The 19485-nt window shown below is 40.3% G+C and overlaps 1 protein-coding gene across 16 annotated transcripts in view; it reads right to left on the reverse strand.

Annotated features, from left to right (window-relative positions):
* The window catches only part of NRXN1 (neurexin 1), a 1496060-nt gene that overhangs the window by 752783 nt on the left and 723792 nt on the right, over positions 1-19485 (reverse strand). For all 16 annotated transcript variants that reach the window (XM_060249064.1, XM_060249053.1, XM_060249035.1 and 13 more), the window contains 3 exons: positions 4898-5020; positions 1734-2115; positions 97-287 (listed from right to left, as the gene is read on the reverse strand). In XM_060249064.1, coding sequence (XP_060105047.1) covers positions 97-287; positions 1734-2115; positions 4898-5020 — 696 coding nt within the window. The remainder of the gene's footprint in view (positions 1-96; positions 288-1733; positions 2116-4897; positions 5021-19485) is intronic.

Below are 19485 nucleotides of genomic sequence, written 5' to 3' on the forward strand. Positions count from 1 at the left end.
TGTTCAGATGGAGACAACCAATAAATATGGTGTTATGTTCTTCACCAGTATGAAGGGTCTAGTAGAATTGTTTTTGTGCATAGTGCTGTCACCTACTTTTCAGATCCAGGTTTCTTGCTCCTGCTGTGCTCTGTGTTGTGATTTTTGTGTCAATCTTCACCGTATGAAGATTATTGGTATCCCGCGATATCATCACATTGTGCCACTGGTTGTCATTCAGAGGCTTATTGGAACTTCCTTTGATCAGGTTGGCACCATTGCCCAGATCAAACACATAGTGTAAATACCTAAAAACAAAGAGTAAAAATAGGCAAGCTTAATATATTGAACAAGAAGCTGGATGAAACAGTCACTTTTTCATTTCTTTTCTTTTCTTTTACTTTATTTAGAGACAAACTAGATGTGGTAGTATGTATTTGCATCTGTCGTTCCTATATAAAGCAGGGGTGATTAGTTTTTCTCACCCATGTGCTTTCCCAAGCAAAAAAACAATGACGTGTCAAAGTATGTGAGGGAAACTGAATCTTTTTCCTTCTCCTCTTTGTGTTGTGAGGAAAATAGAGCCTGTTTCCTTTACATCTTTGCTGGTCTCCATTGCTTTAAATGTAATTTTCCAGCATCTAATTTCTGATAGGGAGGCTGGAATGATAGGGAGGCTGGAATGCAGCAAGGTGACCTGATGGAAGGGTTCATGTCCCTTCACCAGATTGCTTTTCATAAAGAAATACTAGACAGGTTGCCACTCCACTAACTCCTAGTTTATACATATATCAGAAGGATTCAAATTTAGTTTTCCCTTAGACCAGCTGAATATTCAGAAAATCTTCACTTACTGCATTGTTAACCGATACTTTCACTTGTATCTTCTACAACAAGCAGTTCCTATGACAGTGACCCAAACATATATGGGATCCATATTCCAAAACAGATAGAACTTCTATCGCTTTAGGACATACCCACCCTACAGATTTATGTCGGTTAACTGCCATAGGTTAGGTTAAATTCCTCAAAGAAACCTGCAGAAATAAATAATAATAGCTTCTTAAAGGTGCTATGAATTCTATCTTCAAAGGTCCTAAGCTTCCCTGAGGAGACGAATCAGGGGCAAGGGCTCCTAAACAAATTTGCACTGTGGATTATGCCCTACTACTTTCATTACATACACTTTTTTCTCCATTAATCCATAACTGGGATGGAAGAAGATGCACTTGGGAGACTTTTAAAGACTTTTTCAAGAAAGGGTTCAGCTCCAACACAAAAAATTACTTCAAATAGCGGATTCCAAAGACAGCACTAATTTCCTAATTCAAATTTCAATGTTCTATTTAAAAATAGTGATTTTCCATCCAGAGAAAGGGAATATTGTATTCATTTTTTGCTTTTAATTGCTGAGATACCTAATCTTAACAAACCTTTAATATACTCTAATTTCTGTGCAAGGTCAACTGAGACCTGATAGATGGCCATTGCCTGGAATTTTTGGAAGGGAAAATCAACTTCCCTTCCCTCATTGCCTCAAAAGACATTCTGATTTTTAAGTTTGCTCTAATATACCTCCCTTGTTGTTAAGCTAGGATCTCAGTACATCAATCATGTCTAAAGTACCCTTACCTGTTGGATTACAATAACCAGAGAAAGTGAGATGTCTCTGCCTCAGCTCATGCAGTTTACTTCATTTCCACAGACTTCAAACCCAACTCTCTGCTTTGATTGTACTTGAACTGTATACATACCCTTTCACTAACTCAACCACGATAAAGTCGTTCCCATCCCCACTGTTGTAGAGTATTAACCCATCAAATGATGTTGTTTTGAACTGGAAAAACAGGTGCATAGAGGTGTAGGCTTGCAATGTGGCAAGAGCGACGTAGCTGGCTTTCGTCTTAAAGGTGACTGGATCAGCTATGATGTTCCTGAAGCCAAACCGGGCATTTAGTTCACAGTAATCAATGTCCCCATTTTTACACAAGTCAATGTATGCCATGCCATTAAAGGTGAGGCTTTGCAGATGGCCAATGAAGTTGGAAGGGACTGAGGACAAATAACGGCGTTCTGTTATGATTCCCGTCTCTATATTATGAAATTCCAGTCTTGTGTGATCCCCAGCCATTTGACCTTAAAAAAAAATGAGTTTGGGGGAAGTTAATATTGGAGACAAAACACAGAACTGGTTCCAATACTTGCTTATACAAATTTGTTCAACCCTTCTGCCTGTACTACCTGAGTTTTCATGCAAGATGGCAGTGAAAGCTCCATAAGGCAGCTAATAATGTCATCAGGGCATGTGGACCCAGAGTAAGGTTTATTGGTTATTATTTCTTTAGAACATTCATGTACCATTTGTATATTGAAATTATGCTCAAAGTAGGTTAAATTAAACCACAACAGATAACGATACATGATAAAAGACAGCATGACAATAAACCAAGACAGAACCATCACATAGAAGGAAGCAATACAAATCAGAAACTTAAAGGAAATCTCAATTAACAGAAAAAACACCCCAAATCCCCAAAAGTGGTCAAATTTAGTGCAGACAGGAGAGGAGACAAAAATAATTTTAATAAATTGGTTTGGGAGCAAGATTAAATGTGGGTTATGTATCCATATAGACTGATTCTCACTGGTCTTAACTCAAGCATGGGCACAATGCTTCCAACATCTAGAGCCCTCACCTTTGCCCAGCCTTACTCTGCACTTGTCCCCTGTCAATCTAAGCTGACTAGTACACAGCACCTGGATTATATCTTCAGCATTCTAAACCATGAAGATAATAAATCTGGCACAGAATTAAGCATGATTCTCTCCCCCCCACAGCTGATTTTTAAGGATGCTTAAATTCATGTAACTGCAGCTGTATGCTGGGCTTCCTCTTCACAAGTTCTGCTCTGAGCTGTTGTGCGGATGAGGAAATGCAATTATATTTAAGTGCACTCGCAGCAGTAAGAATAGAAAAATTGCTGGTGTTACTATAGCACTTTTTGTCAAATAAATTCTGAACTTGCTTTTCATTTAAAAAAATGAATGACATTCTGTGAACTTTATGAAAGCACTAAGGCATGGGGAGGGGAGTTTTTGTGGAAACACTGAGAAGTACCTCCCCTTTTAGAAACCAGAGGTGAGCACTCTGCAAGGAGGTGAACGTGTTTTCCCATTCAGAGTGAGGAAAATGCTGATCAAGGAAGGATTTCTCTCCTTCTCAGTTGACTTTGTGATCACTGTACACACAAATCTGATTGGCTATGCAGAACTACTCACTATTAAGATGGCTGTGATCACTGTTCTTATGAAGAGCCAGGATTTTTTAATGGTTCTGACACAGAAACCAATCAGGGAATAGAGAATGAAATAATTACATGTGAATGGGAGATGATGGGAATGCTTCCCCTTGCAAATATTTAGTGCTGAACTACTTGATAGCTTGGAGTCAAGCTGCACCTTTAAGACCAACTTAGTTTTATTTAGAATGCAAACTTTCGTGTGCTCTCTAGGCACACTTCATCAGACAAGGAATCCAGTACAGTGAGCAAACCACACATAGCTGGTAATCAGTGGCTCAGAATGCAAAATGGTACAAATTTAAGATTTAGGTAATGACAGAATAGTAAAATTAACAAATTGAGCAAACCTTTGATATGAGTAGCATAAGCATGCAAAAGCAATAAAACAGTAATAACTATTGCTTTTGCATGCTCATGCTACTCAGATCAAAGGATTCCTTGTCTGATGAAGTGTGCTTAGAGAGCACACGAAAGCTTACATTCTAAATAAAACTAAGTTGGTCTTAAAGGTGCAACTTGACTCCAATTTTGTTCTACTATACTTCAGACCTACACAGCTGACTACTTGGATCTACTTGATAGCTTGAATTCAACTGAGGAATAAACTTTTTAAAAAATGGAGCAGCCATCCTCAAGAAATGATGTATAATGATGTATAATACAATGATGTATAATACACAGACTACATACAGTTGTCAACAGGCCTGTGCACAAGTCTGGTGATATCATGGCAGTGTTGCAGAAGGAAGAATGCCATTTGGTTGTATCATATAACTTCTGTTAGCACAAGTCACATATTTTGTTTGGAAATCACTCAGACCTACCACATCAATTCCATATGTCCAGATTACTTAATCAGGACCTGAAGGTGTTTGTTCATCCTTAGTGACTTTAAAGCCACAAACCAGGAACTGGCGGGGGAGAGGGGAGATCATTATGCAGACATTATCTCTCATTGTCTGAGACTAGTGTTGCCAGGTTGCTCAGACCTGCCAGTGGGGAATGGGAGGTGAATTTACTGGAAGTGGGAAGGAGCCCTGAAAATAAACACAACATGCCTATGTGACCAGGAAGTGATGTAGGCACTTCAGGGATGTTGGGTGGTGATGTTCTGGTTTTGGGACAAATCTCTATGGTAAAATTAGCTTCTACTATAGAGTTTTGCCCAAACACCAGAATGTCACCCCTGACATCACCAATGTGCCTACATCACTTCCAGGTCATGTAGGCATGCCATGTTTATTTCTAACTTACCTATTTGGGGGTAATTGGGGGAGCAGAAAGGTGTGCTCACAATGGGGTAACCCCATCTGCACTGCGGGAGGGGGATCTGGCATCTCTATCTGAGACAGAGATTTGTGATCTCTGTTCAGTTCCTTGGACTATCTGACTCTGGCCCTCTTTAGTATTTGGCCAGTTCAGCCAATAGGAACCACAATAGTTCTTAGGATAAGAGCAGCTTAGTGGCAGAAAAAGGTCCTTCTGGTCAATCAGCCTCTCTGTGATGTGCAGGCAGATCAGCCAATCATTGCCTTTATTGTGTCTACCACAAAAATCACTGTATTGGATTAGATTGAATGAAGGTAAGATAAGTCAATATTCATGTTTATTATTACCTGTCATGGCTTGTTGGTCATCCACCATTAACTTTAAGCTTTTTCCACGTCGAACCACACGTACCGTGTGCCACTCATTGTCATTGAGGTTATAGCCAGCAAAAAGGGTTTCTGGACCTTTGCCTGTAGGGTATGCCAAACAGTTATTATGGAATCTTTAACTCAGTCAACATGTGAACCTCACAGAGAGAGAGAAAGAGAGAAAAGGAGACAGAGAGAAACAGAAGAAAGAAACTGGCTGGAACAAACATTTAATATATATCTATATATATATATATTGAAAGACACAACAAGCTGGAAAAATATCAAAGGATATGCAAGCTTCAAATTATAAGTATGTTATTTTACAACATTCACAGAATAGATTTTAAAATTCACAAAGTTGGCAAATTGGCTTTTCATAAATGGGCACAGTCAATACAGAAGTAGTTATAAATTTCAAAGGTTTGTTTAGGCTGCGCTTGTTCAGACAAAGGTTCTAAATTGGTACTAAGAAATTAACTCTGTTCTGGAGTTGAATATTTATTTTTATTTATTTTATCAGATTTATATCCTGCCCTCCCCTAACGGGCTTTTTTTTTGTAGCCCTTCCCCCTCCCCCCCAAAAAATAGTTAAAGGTGGTGTGTGAGAGAGATATTATTGTTTATGCTGCACTCATGCAGTAATTCTGCTGCATTAATAAAAGATGTTTAATTAAAACCATACTGGTTATTTAATGAAATCTTTTGACCATCCTTTCAATACACTTCAGCCATAATATCTGAATGGAGAGGATCATAGGAGGCTTATGAGCGGGTCATAAATCTATCAGTAGAATTCTGACCTCTAGATAAGGGGAGCCATTCTGCTTTCTGTGTGGCTGAGAGGATAGTGATATGCCAAGAATGAAGCAAAGCACCAGAGCATTATTGCACAGAAACTGGAGGCACCCTGGTCTTTTCATTGGGTAGACAGCATCCAAGTTCACATGCACACTACAGCTTTGTTCATACATTAGAGTGAATGCATACACATCCTTTGTATTTGTAAGAAAGAGCCAACACCCATTCATTTAATATTGAGTTTAAATCATACATTCAGCTGTACATGTGCTGAATGTAACATGAAACCCTTTTCAGTCACTACATTTTATCATGTATATCAGCATTTTATCTGCAAAGGGCAACAAACATAATTTCAGCCTTAATACACATGTATCAGAACCCTGATCTTCCAGGGTTCTTGTTCACATGTACTGAAGTTGAAAATATGTACATGGGAAAATTTCATGTAGTGCATTGCCTTCATACATATGTTAAAATATGACTGAGAAGGGCTAGAAAATTTCTCAAAGTGTATACAGTGAAAAATCAAATGTACACTTCTCACAGATTGTTCTTGCATCACTGTACTGCGAGAGTATAGCCTATGCCTATCAGGAACAGAAATGCAGGGCACTATTTTTTTGTTTGCTCAAATTTTACATCACTTTGCAGTCTGGACCAGGACAACCATGGCTTTCATTGGTGCCTTGAGAGGGAGTGTGGAAGCCAGGAAGCAGGGGCATGAAGAAGGGAGGATGCTGGGGCGGCCTTCTTCCTCCTTTCTCTGCCTCCTGCTTGCCACTCAACCAAAGCAGCCTATTATGGAGGGGTGGTGTCACCATCAGGCCACCACTGCTGAGTGGCAAGTCAGAGGAGGCAGAAGGAAAATAAATAAGCAGATTGTCCAAGGTTCCACCTTGTAGTCTTATACCTACAATCTGTCTGCACACTGCTCCTCTTGATTGTAACCGAACTGTGGATTCTAGATCTGGTAGAAAGATTTATATAACCTGCAGTAAATAATCCAGGCATCAATCAAACTGTGAAGAAAGTTTCTAGTTCCCATACTTGTAGACAAAATCTTTGAGAAATGTGACTTTTAAAATGTACTCTCAACTGGGAGTTTGTATCTTCTTTCAGTTTCCCTGGAACTTTGAATGAAACCAAAAAGACCATTTCAGGATGCTCAGAACCAGAATATGCATGTAGTCTTAAATCATAGAATAGAATCATAGAGTTGAAAGGTACCTCTAGGGTCATCTAGTCCAACCCCCTGCACAATGTAGGAAACTCACAAACACTTCCCCCTAAATTCACAGGATCTTCATTGCTGTCAGATGGCCATCTAGCCTCTGTTTAAAAACCTCCAAGGAAGGAGAGCCCACCACCTCACGAAAAAGCCTGTTCTAACAGTCAGGAAGTTCTTCCTAATGTTGAGCCGGAAACTCTTTTGATTTAATTTCAACCCATTGGTTCTGGTCCTACCTTCCGGGGCCACAGAAAACAATTCCACACCATCCTCTATATGACAGCCCTTCAAGTACTCGATGGTGATCATATCACCTCTGAGCCGCCTCCTCTCCAGGCTAAACATGCCCAGATCCTTCAACCTTTCCTCATAGTACTAGGTCTCCAGACCACTCACCATCCTCCTACGGACCCGTTCCAGCTTGTCTATATACTTCTTAAAATGTGGTGCCCAAAACTGAACACAATACTCCAGATGAGGTCTTACCAGAGCAGAGTAAAGCAATACCATCACATCATGTGATCTGGACACTAAACTTCTGTTGATACAGCCCAAAATTGCATTTGCCTTTTTAGCCACCGCATCACACTGTTGACTCATGTTCAGAGTATGATCCACTAAGACCTCTAGATCCTTTTTGCACATACTACTGCTAAGACAAGTCTCCCCCATTCTATAACCATGCATGGGAGCTCATTCATTGTATTTTAATTAAGTGGCAAGTATGACACTAAACTCAGTATTGGTCAACTTGCACAGAAGTGCTGTGTTTACTGCCCCCATCCTGAAGAGAGAGCTATGTGTGGAAGCAGGCTTTCATTTATGCCACTGATGCAAACACAGCTTGATTCTGGATGCACATCTGTATTGCAATGCTCTTTCAGGGTCTGTTGACAAGGCTGGCTGACCCTTATGATACAGATGGGGATACACAAGTAGTATCACATGTCTAGTTTCACTAGACTAGAGCTGCATGATTGAGCAGATGAAATGTTCTGGTTGCCCTCACAGATGATCTCAAATCTTTCGTTTCTGGGCAAGGTGACTGAGAGAGTGGCAGCAAAACAGTTACAGTTCTGGGATGACATATTGGTGCTAGACCCACCCCAACCATGGGATGAAGATGACTCTGGTTGCCCTTACAGATGATCTCCACTTACAGGGTGGCACTTGGAAAGAGGTTCTCAACTAGGCACCCTCTAGTGTGTGGGGTTCCTCAGGGCCAGTCCTCTCTCCAATGTCTTTAGCATCTACATGCACCTCCTTGCCCAACTGATGTGGAGTTTTGGCTGGCCAACAGCTGTATCTTTGGATGGATACCTGGCCAAATACTGCTCCAGCAAATTTGTCTGAGGGTTTGGAGGCTGTGGTGGGTTGGTTAAAGCAGAGCCAGCTGAGACAGAATCCGACTAAGATTAAAGGTCTGTGGCTGGGAAGGGAGGACTCAGGGTTGGAATGCCATCTCCTACCTCTTAATGGTGTGCCCTTGACACCAGCACCAACTGCCAAGAGCCTAGATGTGATTCTGGACATCTCCTTATCAATGGATGCCGAGATCATAAATGTTGCCAGACTGGCATTTTTTTTTTCAGCTCTGCTAGGCCACGCAATTGGCCCTCTACTTGTCTTGTCCTGACTTTAAAAAGGTAAAGGTAGTCTGCTGTGCAAGTACTGATTTGTTACCAACCCATGGGGTGTCGTCACATCAGGACATTTTCTTGGCAGACTTTTTATGGGGTGATTTGCCACTGCCTTCCCCAGACATCTACACTTTACCCCCAGCAAGCTGGGTTCTCATTTTACTGACCTCGGAAGGATGGAAGGCTGAGTCAACCTCGAGCTCACTACCTGAACCCAGCTTCCACCAGGATTGAACTCAGGTTGCAAGCAGAGCTTGGATTGTAGTACTGCAGCTTACCACTCTGCACCATAGGGCTCTCTACCTTGACTTAACCACTATAATTCATGCAATGGTCACATCCAAACTGGACTATTGTAACTCACTCTACATGGGGCTACCCCTGAATCTGACCCGGAAACTCCAGCTGACCCAAAACACAGCGGCATGAGTCCCAACAAAGACCCCACATACTGATCATATCCATCTTGTGCTTCATGAGCTGCACTGACTTTCAGTGGAGTATTGGATCAGGTTCAAGGTTATGGTTCTAACCTTTAAGGCCCTATGCTGTCAGGGACCCATGTATCTTTGGAAATGCCTCTCCTGGTATATCCCCCAAAGGGCATTACACTCTGCTCAGAAGAACCTGCTGGAGGAACCTGACTCAAGAGACATCTGGCTGTCCTTTACCAGGACTAGGCATTTTCAGTCCTGGCCTCTACCTGATGGAACTCTCTGCCAAATAACATCTGTGCCCTATGGGACTAAATACAGTTCCACAGGGCTTACAAGGCAGATATGTTCTGCCAGGTGTTTGGTTGAGGACAGCAGTGTTTTTTTTAATCTGTCTGGCATTTCTACTTTCCCTGCCTCTCCCCTCCCCACAAGGCAGCTTTACCATCAACTGATTGATATTACTGAATTTTATGATTTTATTGTATTTTATGAGTATTTTTATATATACCACCCTGAGCTCTGTCCTATGGGGGAGGGCAATTTAAAAATTGAATGAAATAAATAATACATAAATGCTGAAATGTAGTAGGAATACCAGAAAATTAATGTTGGGCCTCTGGATTTGTTTCTAGCTGTTACAGTGCACATTAAATTGTCATTTTAGATTCATAATTTCATTAGCTGTTTATTCATTAGAATGCAGCTGAACATTTAAGCCTATATCCAAGAAAGATCACACTGGATTATTTGTATATCATGGCATTTTAGCCAATCATCTAGGATTAAACAAAAACTATGCATATTGACCTAGGAATTTACTGAAATACCCTTTCTGACACACAGGCTGGGTACCAATGGGCAGCTTGAAGCAGCAGCCTCTTGGCTCAGGAAAAAGCCAGCATAGGTTGAGGCGCTGCAGGGCAGTCAGACAGTGCGTTTCCTGCTGCCAGGGAAGGGACGGGCTGTGTGTGCCCCCATGGAGTGGTCACATCACTCGGGTGCTTGCGATGAACTTCCCTGCAGCTCCCAGGCCGTTCAGATGACAGGGAAAGGCGACAGGGAAGTACTTCAGAGATTTACCACCAGTTAGGAACTGGTAGCTTTTTAAAACAGGAAAAAGACAGTGGAGGATGAGGTAAGGGTGGGAGTGAGGCAGGACCCAGATGTGTGTGTCTGAATGCACCATTTTAATCCAAACATGGGGGGTGCCTATCAGCCCAAATTGACCATCTGAATTCAGCCTCAGTGTACATTCTACAACATTATGTGAAGGCCAAGTATAATACATGAACATTCACATTTCAGTTTTATATTTGTATATGTCTGTGTAAATCATAAATGATAACATTCTATTCAATACATTCACAATTACCTCTCATTTTTTAGGGAAGACTAGCTGCCTTTGTAGCAGTGTATGCCCTTGATCCAGCCTATAAAAACATCAAGTTCAGCAGCCTATTATAATATGGTGTGATCCTTATTGGATTCCTTAAAATAATGTCTCTGTGGTAATGATTTGGTCATTTAGTTTTACTGTGGCTGTCTGGTAATGTACACTTTTGTGATTAATGGGCCAGATATAATGGGTACACTAAAATAACTGCACAGTTGCCCAAACAAATGGTACATTTGCACTTGCCTATTCATTTACATAGCTTTCTATGTATTTATTAGCATAACATTGTCAGGACTTGAGATAGCAATGTTGAATTGCTAAAATATCTGTGGCTTCCTTTCTTGCAATTACAAATATAACTGTTTTCAGCAGACTTTTCCCTAAAAAAATTCTTTGCTAGGAAAAAAATAATCCCCTTCCCCAGAATTATTTCTTTGAATTGTTGTCAGACTTTCTGTCTCTGAGGAATCTCTTTCTGTATTTACTTGTTTGTTGAGGAACCAGTGCATTTCCTCACCTGCATATCATAGAGATTTGTGGAGAGTGTTCTGTGGCACCAACTTAATTCATGCAGGTTGCTGGATGGGCATCAGTGCCATTCTACATGAATTGAGAGTATACCCTGAAACACCCAGCATTCCACTGAAGCTGCACATTGCAGGGTGAGATCAACAGCACGGACAATCTTATAAATAACTAAAATATCCAGGACAACAGCTTGGAATTCAAACCAAATATAACCCTTAATTGTAGGCCTGTTAAAAATCAGATTGATCTTCATGTCACTTGACCGCACGGGAAGCTGCTCCTATGCAGTAATTTTACAAACTTGATTGTAATGACTAGTGAATCATGCCATGCTGTTTCTGCCACTTGAATATAGACCATCTATGCCAGCACTGGATGGTCCTATAGGTGAGCCTTGTAAATAAAATGAAAATGGGCTGTGACTTTTGACTCCACAGGAATTTCTATAAAATCTTACCTGCTTCAGCAGAGCCTCAAATGAGACACAGGCAAGACCTCACTATTTAATTAGCATTCACAGTAAGACTTTGCCTATAAGTGATGTACTTATGTCAGAACTCATCAGGTTATTATAAACAAAACATTAAATCATAGGGTTGCCACAGCTGAAAAGAGCAATGATGGTAAGTGGGGTCACGGACAAGGAAATAAAAGAAGACTAAAGATGGCAGCCAGTAAAAAACAAATTGGCACTGAAGAGATTCCAAATGACATGAATGTGTTCTCAACAAATGTTGAGAAATGCTAAGAGTTTTCAATATTCATGAAAACAATCACAAAAGTGGTAAAGTGGTTTTAGCTCAATTCAGTCTACAGCCAAGCACAGAAAGCTGTCACACAGATGTCGGATGAATCAACAAGACTGCTTTGGAGTAAGAAGACTGAAGGGCTGCAGCTTATGATGTCTAATAAGCATGGATAATAGAAACAGAACAACTCCTGTGACCTGTTCAAGAGGTATTTATGGATAACTGTGCCTGATTTGTCCAGTATTAGAAAGGCATGCATTGTTGGTTCACATAGACATTCTTGCATCTACACCAGGCTAGATCACTAGCTCCCTATCTGCCTCGCCAAGACATGGCCACAGTGATCCATGCTATGGTCATGTATTACAGTAACTTGCTCTAAGAAGGGCTTCCATTAAGGCTGATCCAGAAATTGCAGCTGGTTCAGTATGCAGTTGCATGGGTCCTCATGAGTACCCCGCTGAAGGTACATGTTCAACCAGTGCTCCGCCAGCTACACTGGCTTCCAGTTGAATACTTGTTCAGGTTTAAGGTTTTGGTCCTTTATTTAATTAATTTATATCCCCGCAAAGCAGGCTCAGGGCAGCTTACATAGCCATGCAAATACATGGAACATAAAACCACATTTAAAATATAAAAGACACAAAAACATAAAGACATAAAACCATTTCAGGTACTATAGTGATCTTTAAATTTCCATTTGTTATTCCAGATGGATGTTCTTATGGAAAGACCAATCTTAGGTTCTTGTTCAAGGTGGCCCAGTTGTTTCGGGGTCTGTTGCAGCCTGCGGCCTTAATTTCCAAGTGCCTGGTGGAAGAGCTCCGTTTTACAGGCCCTGCAGAATTGTGTGAGCTCTCGCAGGGCCTTAACCTCCTCAGGGAGCTCATTCCACCAGCTTGGAGCTGCAACAGAAAAGGAGAACATGTGAGGAAAGGTGGTCCCTAAGGTATGCAGGTCCCTGGCCATATAGGGCTTTAAACGTAACAACTAGCACCTTGAAACGGATCCGGTATGTCAGGGGCAGCCAATGGTAGCTCTCCAGATGTTTTTTGCCTACAACAGACAGGTTAAAACGGATAAAAGGAAGTACTTCTTCACCCAAAGGGTGATTAACATGTAGACTTCACTGCCACAGGAGGTGGTGGCGGCCACAAGCATGGTCACCTTCAAGAGGGGTTTAGATAAAAATATGGAGCAGAGATCCATCAGTGGCTATTAGCCACAATGTGTGTGTGTGTGTATACACACACACACAAACATATATATAAATGGAGGTTACCAGCATCGAGGCACTGCTGTTGAAGACGCAGCTGCGCTGGGCAGGGCATATTTCTAGGATGGAAAACCACCGCCTTCCCAAGATTGCCCTGTATGGCGAACTCTCCACCGGCCATCGAAATAGAGGGGCACCAAAGAAGAGGTACAAGGACTCCTTGAAGAAATCCCTTGGCACCTGTCGCATCAACCATCACCAGTGGTCTGATCTAGCCTCAGATCGCAAAGCATGGAGGCACACCATCCACCAGGCTTTTGAGAACGCACGCATAGCTGGTCTTGAGGACAAAAGGAGATTGAGGAAGAATCGCACTGCTACAGCACCAACCCTAAATCAGACTTTTCCTTGCAGCCACTGTGGCCGGACCTGCCTGTCCCGCATTGGTCTTGTCAGCCACCAGCGAGCCTGCAGCAGACGTGGACTATTGCACCCTTCTTAAATCTTCGTTCGCGAAGTCAAGCCGAGAGAGTATGTATATTGGTTATCACCTAGAAGAATGGGCTACAGCAATGGAACTCATGGGCAATATGAAGCCATTGATAATTAAGCAACTTTGTTAAGCAAAAATGGAGGAAGGAATAATAATGTTGTAAGCAGCTTTGGGGTCCACACTGAGGAGGGAAAAGCAGGGTATAATAATCTAAATAAACAAACAAGCTAAGAAACTAATGCATTTTCACCAGTCCTTTGCCTTTCCAGAATGTGTAATCTGCGCAGGGAGAAATACAATACAATTGTTTTGCACAGATGGAGCTTCATTTGTTACAGAAGAGGGGGAAAAAATCAAAACAAAACTAAAAGCATGCCTTGATTAAAATTTGGTAGTACCACCTGAGACCATATAAAATTGCTTCAAGGGCCAAATCTGGCCTATAAATTGCCATCTGGCCATCCGTGTGCTACAGAATATAATTTTTATGTAGCAGTCAAAGCTTCCTTGCTGAAATAAATAATAATAAAAACCCTAGGACATTGGTCTGTTTTAAAAAGACCTATGAAGTAGTGTTATATTGAATGGTGTGTTAATTGAAACCCACACTGTTTTCTTCCATTCCTGAATTTCTCAAGGGATTGTTATTCTGCTAACACTTACAATGGGGCTATGGTACACATCTGCAATGTATCTGGTCAGAGCCCCAAAACATTTTGACTTCATTCAAATGAATGGCACTAGAAACGTGGCACAAGAACAAACTCAAACTGTGTACTACACTTCTGTAGCACTGAAGCTAAAATGGCTGTTTCATAACATGTATACCTCATGCAGTTAGATATACAGTATTCCACTAATGACAATCATGCTTTCTTATTTGCCTGGAGGAATGCTGTTCTCTGGAATGCTCTCTTTCTCGTATTACACAAAATTCCATTTCAACAAGACTAAAGATTTACATAGTGAGAAGCACAAAAAAATCAGTTTTTTAAAACTTTATCGACCAACAAACATAACCATCCTAAAAAGAATTATATCCTTCGACGGCCATTAAAGTTAATGGATTTAAAAGAGCATATCTCAGCTTGGGATGGCACTTAAACACACATACACACACAAACACAAAAAAAATTCCTGAAATCTGAGTCAACCAAATTAAAGCTCAGAAACAGATACATTATTATATACACGATTATCTGGATTCTATGACTTCTTCTGAATGAGGAGTTTTTACCTAACATATAATTTCCTCCTCTGAAGAGCAATCTTTACTTAGTGGTAGGGAGTTTTTGGCAACAACCCAATATGTAAAATTTTACTAGATATTTACAGCCAATTTTTTTGATTATTATTTTAAGCTAAAAAGCAAAATGTAGGTCCTCTCCATATACAGTCTCTCTATTCCATCTGGGCTACTATTCCTGTCCAGCAAGCTCTCTGATCTTCATGAGCTTTCCCACCATAGCACACCTGTCCTGATAAATGAAGGACCTTGCAAAGCACCTATCTTTCCCATTGACTCCTTGTTCCCTTATTATCCTGTTTATTCTAGGACTTACGGGATAGAAAGAAAGATGCTGCTTATGAGGTACTGTAGACAGAAGCTGATAAAATCAGGTAGTTAGGCTGTGAATAGAGCAGGCTAGTTTGCAGGAGGAAAGTCTAGTGAAGAGACCCACTACTGCATTGCAGAGATTGCCTTCATGGTCTCAAGTTCTTCTCTACAAGCATAGGAACTGAGGTTCTCACAAGTCTGATGTGTACCCTGGATTTTGCCAATCCAGTAAAGTCAAGCTCATTTATCTTATCATTTTATCCTGACTGCATGCAGTCTTATAATATCTGATTGAAGATTTTTCTTCAAATGACGCAACACATGATAATGTTCTAATTGACAACCTCTGTTACAAATATATCTTAAACCATGGGTGGCCTAACTTGCTGGACATAAGAGCCACATAGAATAAACATCAGATTTTTGAAAGCCACAAAACATAAATGTCAGATGTTTGAGAGCAGCAAGACAGGAAAGAAGGAAGGAAGGAAAGCAAATGGGGGAGGGAGAGGTGGAAATAAAGCAACTTTAAATGTATTCTCCAACCCGCTAGCTGGCTGGGTTATGAGAAGTGATTTACAGAGACAAATGCTTTCTTCAAGCTGGCCAATGGGGGGAGGGGGTTCAAGAGCCATACAATATATGTGAAAAATGTGGCTCCCAAGCCAAAGATTGGCCACCCCTGTCTTAAACACATATCCTAATAAGCCACACTGTCATGTTTTAAAATTTCTGATGGCGTTTATCACTGAAGTATATCTTACATATTTTGTAGTAGCATGAGAAGGTAAACAATTAGAAACTAACTTTGTATGTTTGCATTATACTTGGAATTTTTTTTTAGACCCTTTCTCAATTTGTACTTGGGCCTTGCTTCAATAACAAACTTAAAAAAAAAAAACCTATATTGATTTCGATGTCTGCTACTTTGCCTTATTTTACCATACCAAACCTTTAATGGCATAACAGCTGCAAATAAAAATACACAGAATATAAAATTTAAACACTGGAGATAAAATCAAAATGAAACCGAGAACATAAGAACATAAGAGAAGCCATGTTGGATCAGGCCAACGGCCCATCCAGTCCAACACTCTGTGTCACACAGTGGCAAAAAAATTTATATATACTCACACACTGTGGCTAATAGCCACTGATGGACCTGTGCTCCATATTTTTATCTAAACCCTTCTTGAAGGTGGCTATACTTGTGGCCGCCACCACCTCCTGTGGCAGTGAATTCCACATGTTAATCACCCTTTGGGTGAAGAAGTACTTCCTTTTATCCGTTTTAACCTGTCTGCTCAGCAATTTCATCGAATGCCCACGAGTTCTTGTATTGTGAGAAAGGGAGAAAAGTACTTCTTTCTCCACTTTCTCCATCCCATGCATTATCTTGTAAACCTCTATCATGTCACCCCGCAGTCGACGTTTCTCCAAGCTAAAGAGTCCCAAGCGTTTCAACCTTTCTTCATAGGGAAAGTGCTCCAGCCCTTTAATCATTCTAGTTGCCCTTCTCTGGACTTTCTCCAATGCTATATCCTTTTTGAGGTGCGGCGACCAGAACTGCACACAGTACTCCAAATGAGACCGCACCATCGATTTATACAGGGGCATTATGATACTGGCTGATTTGTTTTCAATTCCCTTCCTAATAATTCCCAGCATGGCGTTGGCCTTTTTTATTGCAAACGCACACTGTCTTGACATTTTCAGTGAGTTATCTACCACGACCCCAAGATCTCTCTCTTGGTCAGTCTCTGCCAGTTCACACCCCATCAACTTGTATTTGTAGCTGGGATTCTTGGCCCCAATGTGCATTACTTTGCACTTGGCCACATTGAACCGCATCTGCCACGTTGACGCCCACTCACCCAGCCTCAACAGATCCCTTTGGAGTTCCTCACAATCCTCTCTGGTTCTCACCACCCTGAACAATTTAGTGTCATCCGCAAACTTGGCCACTTCACTGCTCACTTCCAACTCTAAATCATTTATGAACAAGTTAAAGAGTATAAATGGGCAGTCTTCGCAGTGGAGGACGGTAAGCAGTGGGGTGCCGCAGGGCTCGGTACTGGGTCCCATGATCTTTAACTTGTGCTCCAGATTACAGATGAATTCATACATGGTCAACTTTGCCTTATTGGATGAAGATTTTGAACCAACTTGAAAAAACACGTAGTGATGTCCTTGAAGGAGTTAAAGTGCTATGGTTCTTTTCATAAAGGAAGTGCAATCTGCAGAATTTCTTGTTAAGGTAGCAAAATAGAGAAATATACTGGGAAAGTGACTGTCACACAGGATGATTGATTGTTCTGACTCAGTACACTTCCTTAGTTCTCTGGCTACAAATTTTGAGAAAGCAAGCACTTTAGAATATAGGTAAAATATTAAAGATCTTGCTACCTATCAAGTTCTGTTCTTCCCTGCCCTACTTTATACTATTCTGGTCCATTTTTTTCTTGGCTACCACCATCTATGGGTGCACACTTGTAGAACTTTCTGGCAGAGACTGTCAGCATGTGCTATAGAACTGTCATCTAATGGTGCAGTAATTTGATATTATATAGGTTTCTAGTGACTGTTATTTTAACTGTATTTATTTTATTGTTTTCATTGTGTTGTAACCCACCCTGAGCTTACTGTACAGGGGAGGGAAGGTTAGAAATAAAATAATAAACAAGCAAACAGGCTCATATGTGAAGGAGGAGGATTCTAGGTCTGTCTTTCCCTTTGTTTGATGGTTCTCTATGCTACCTAAAGAAGAATAACCTACTGATGAATTAAAGGGATACTGGAGACAAGTTGCCCATAATTTTTTTCAAACATTTTTCAAACCCTCAGGACCCTGTAATGCTGGAAAAGATCTAGAAGACCTAAAAATATAGAGAAGAAGGAAGGACAAGAACTTCACTTGGCTGAGAGAGGAGTAGTAAAATCTTGTAAGCTTGGTTGTTTGTTTCTCCTATCTTCAAGAATGTCTGTGTCATGAAAATCTATAAATGAACAGATAATGGGCTACTTCTCAAATCATAGTTCCATACACACTTATCTTCAAATGTGTATGAAAAGCTGCACATTTTGTGGTAAGATATTTTTTTTTTATTTTTCAATATGTTATAATTTTTTAGATCGCAATCCATCCTTTTGCTTGTTTATTGGATGGAGAAATAGATCTATTTTGGAGCATTTTCACATTATTAAAAAAAATAAAGGCTTATAAAGCTAAAGTATGAATCTGCCTGTATAAAATTGTATAAAGTATCAGGTTTATCATAATGTTTTGACTGTGTCAATTTAAGCCATGCCATCATCATCTAAAAGCATAAATAACATCAACACATTATTACTATTAAAGCAAACAATACCATTCATACTGATTGATCATTACAACTGTATGCTAAGAAGGTAGGGACATGGGAAACAAAAACTAGCAAAGCACTCTAAACTTCTCTTTTAGTAGCATTTCATATTTGAAAATAAAGAGTTAACAGACTGAGGAAAAATATCTACATTCCGAAAAGAAATATGGACTGTGACTTTATGTTAATATCAACTACCTCCCTCTGATTTACAGATGTCTTCAGATCATGTAATAACTACCCCTTTACCTTGTCATTTGGAATTAACTTGCTTATTTTAATACCACACACACACACACACACACAAAAAGAACCATAAAGTAATACAGAAATTTGCCTTTTTGGAAGAGCACATTTTTTGCTTATAAGCTTTAAAAACAGTTACTCTTCTTCTGTTTATAAGCTTATGTACATGCACACAGAATTTGGAGAAGGCAGCTCCTTCCCACAGGACGTTGCATCTGTACCAGATACCGTAATGATAGGTTTGGTTTTGGGGAGAATGTTCATTTTTCTTCTAATGCCTACCTGTTAAAGAATCCTTTACAAACCTGATCCTTTATTGAGAAATACATTGTCATTGATGCCAATCAAAGTAGCTTTTAATTTACTACAATATGATCTCTAATTACATACTTGAAAACTTTAAGTGAAAGCCTAACTAAGATATTTATTAGAACAGCCATGTGATCAAATTAGCAGGTTGTTACTGCTCAGTCTCTTTCCATTATTTTTAATTTTCTTTCCTTGCAACATTTTTATTGTTTCCTTTGCCTCATCAATCCTGCTATTTTTGGTTAGGAACTTGACATCTCAGTGCCATGTTTCAGAATTGTAACCTCAGCACCTGCATGAGTGGCAATCAAGAACATCCCCCCCCCCCCAATTTAATACAGAACAGCTATAGAGGAAAGTAACACATGAGGAATTTTAAATTGTTCTTCTATGAGGATGTGGTATGGCCCCCTCAGAGAAGGCTCAGTGCTAGGATACCAACATTCTAAGAATAAGATAGCTTCAGTTCCTGGCATCTCTAGTTAAAGTATCTCAGGCAGTGTTCCCTCTAAGCTGAGTTAATGCGAGCTAGCTCACAGATGTTTAGCCTCCAGCTCACACAATTTTGTCTTAGCTCAGGAAGGATGACCCCAGAGCACAA

The sequence above is a fragment of the Heteronotia binoei genome, chromosome 1 (genome assembly GCF_032191835.1).
Source record: "Heteronotia binoei isolate CCM8104 ecotype False Entrance Well chromosome 1, APGP_CSIRO_Hbin_v1, whole genome shotgun sequence".
Taxonomy (NCBI): Eukaryota; Metazoa; Chordata; class Lepidosauria; order Squamata; family Gekkonidae; genus Heteronotia; species Heteronotia binoei.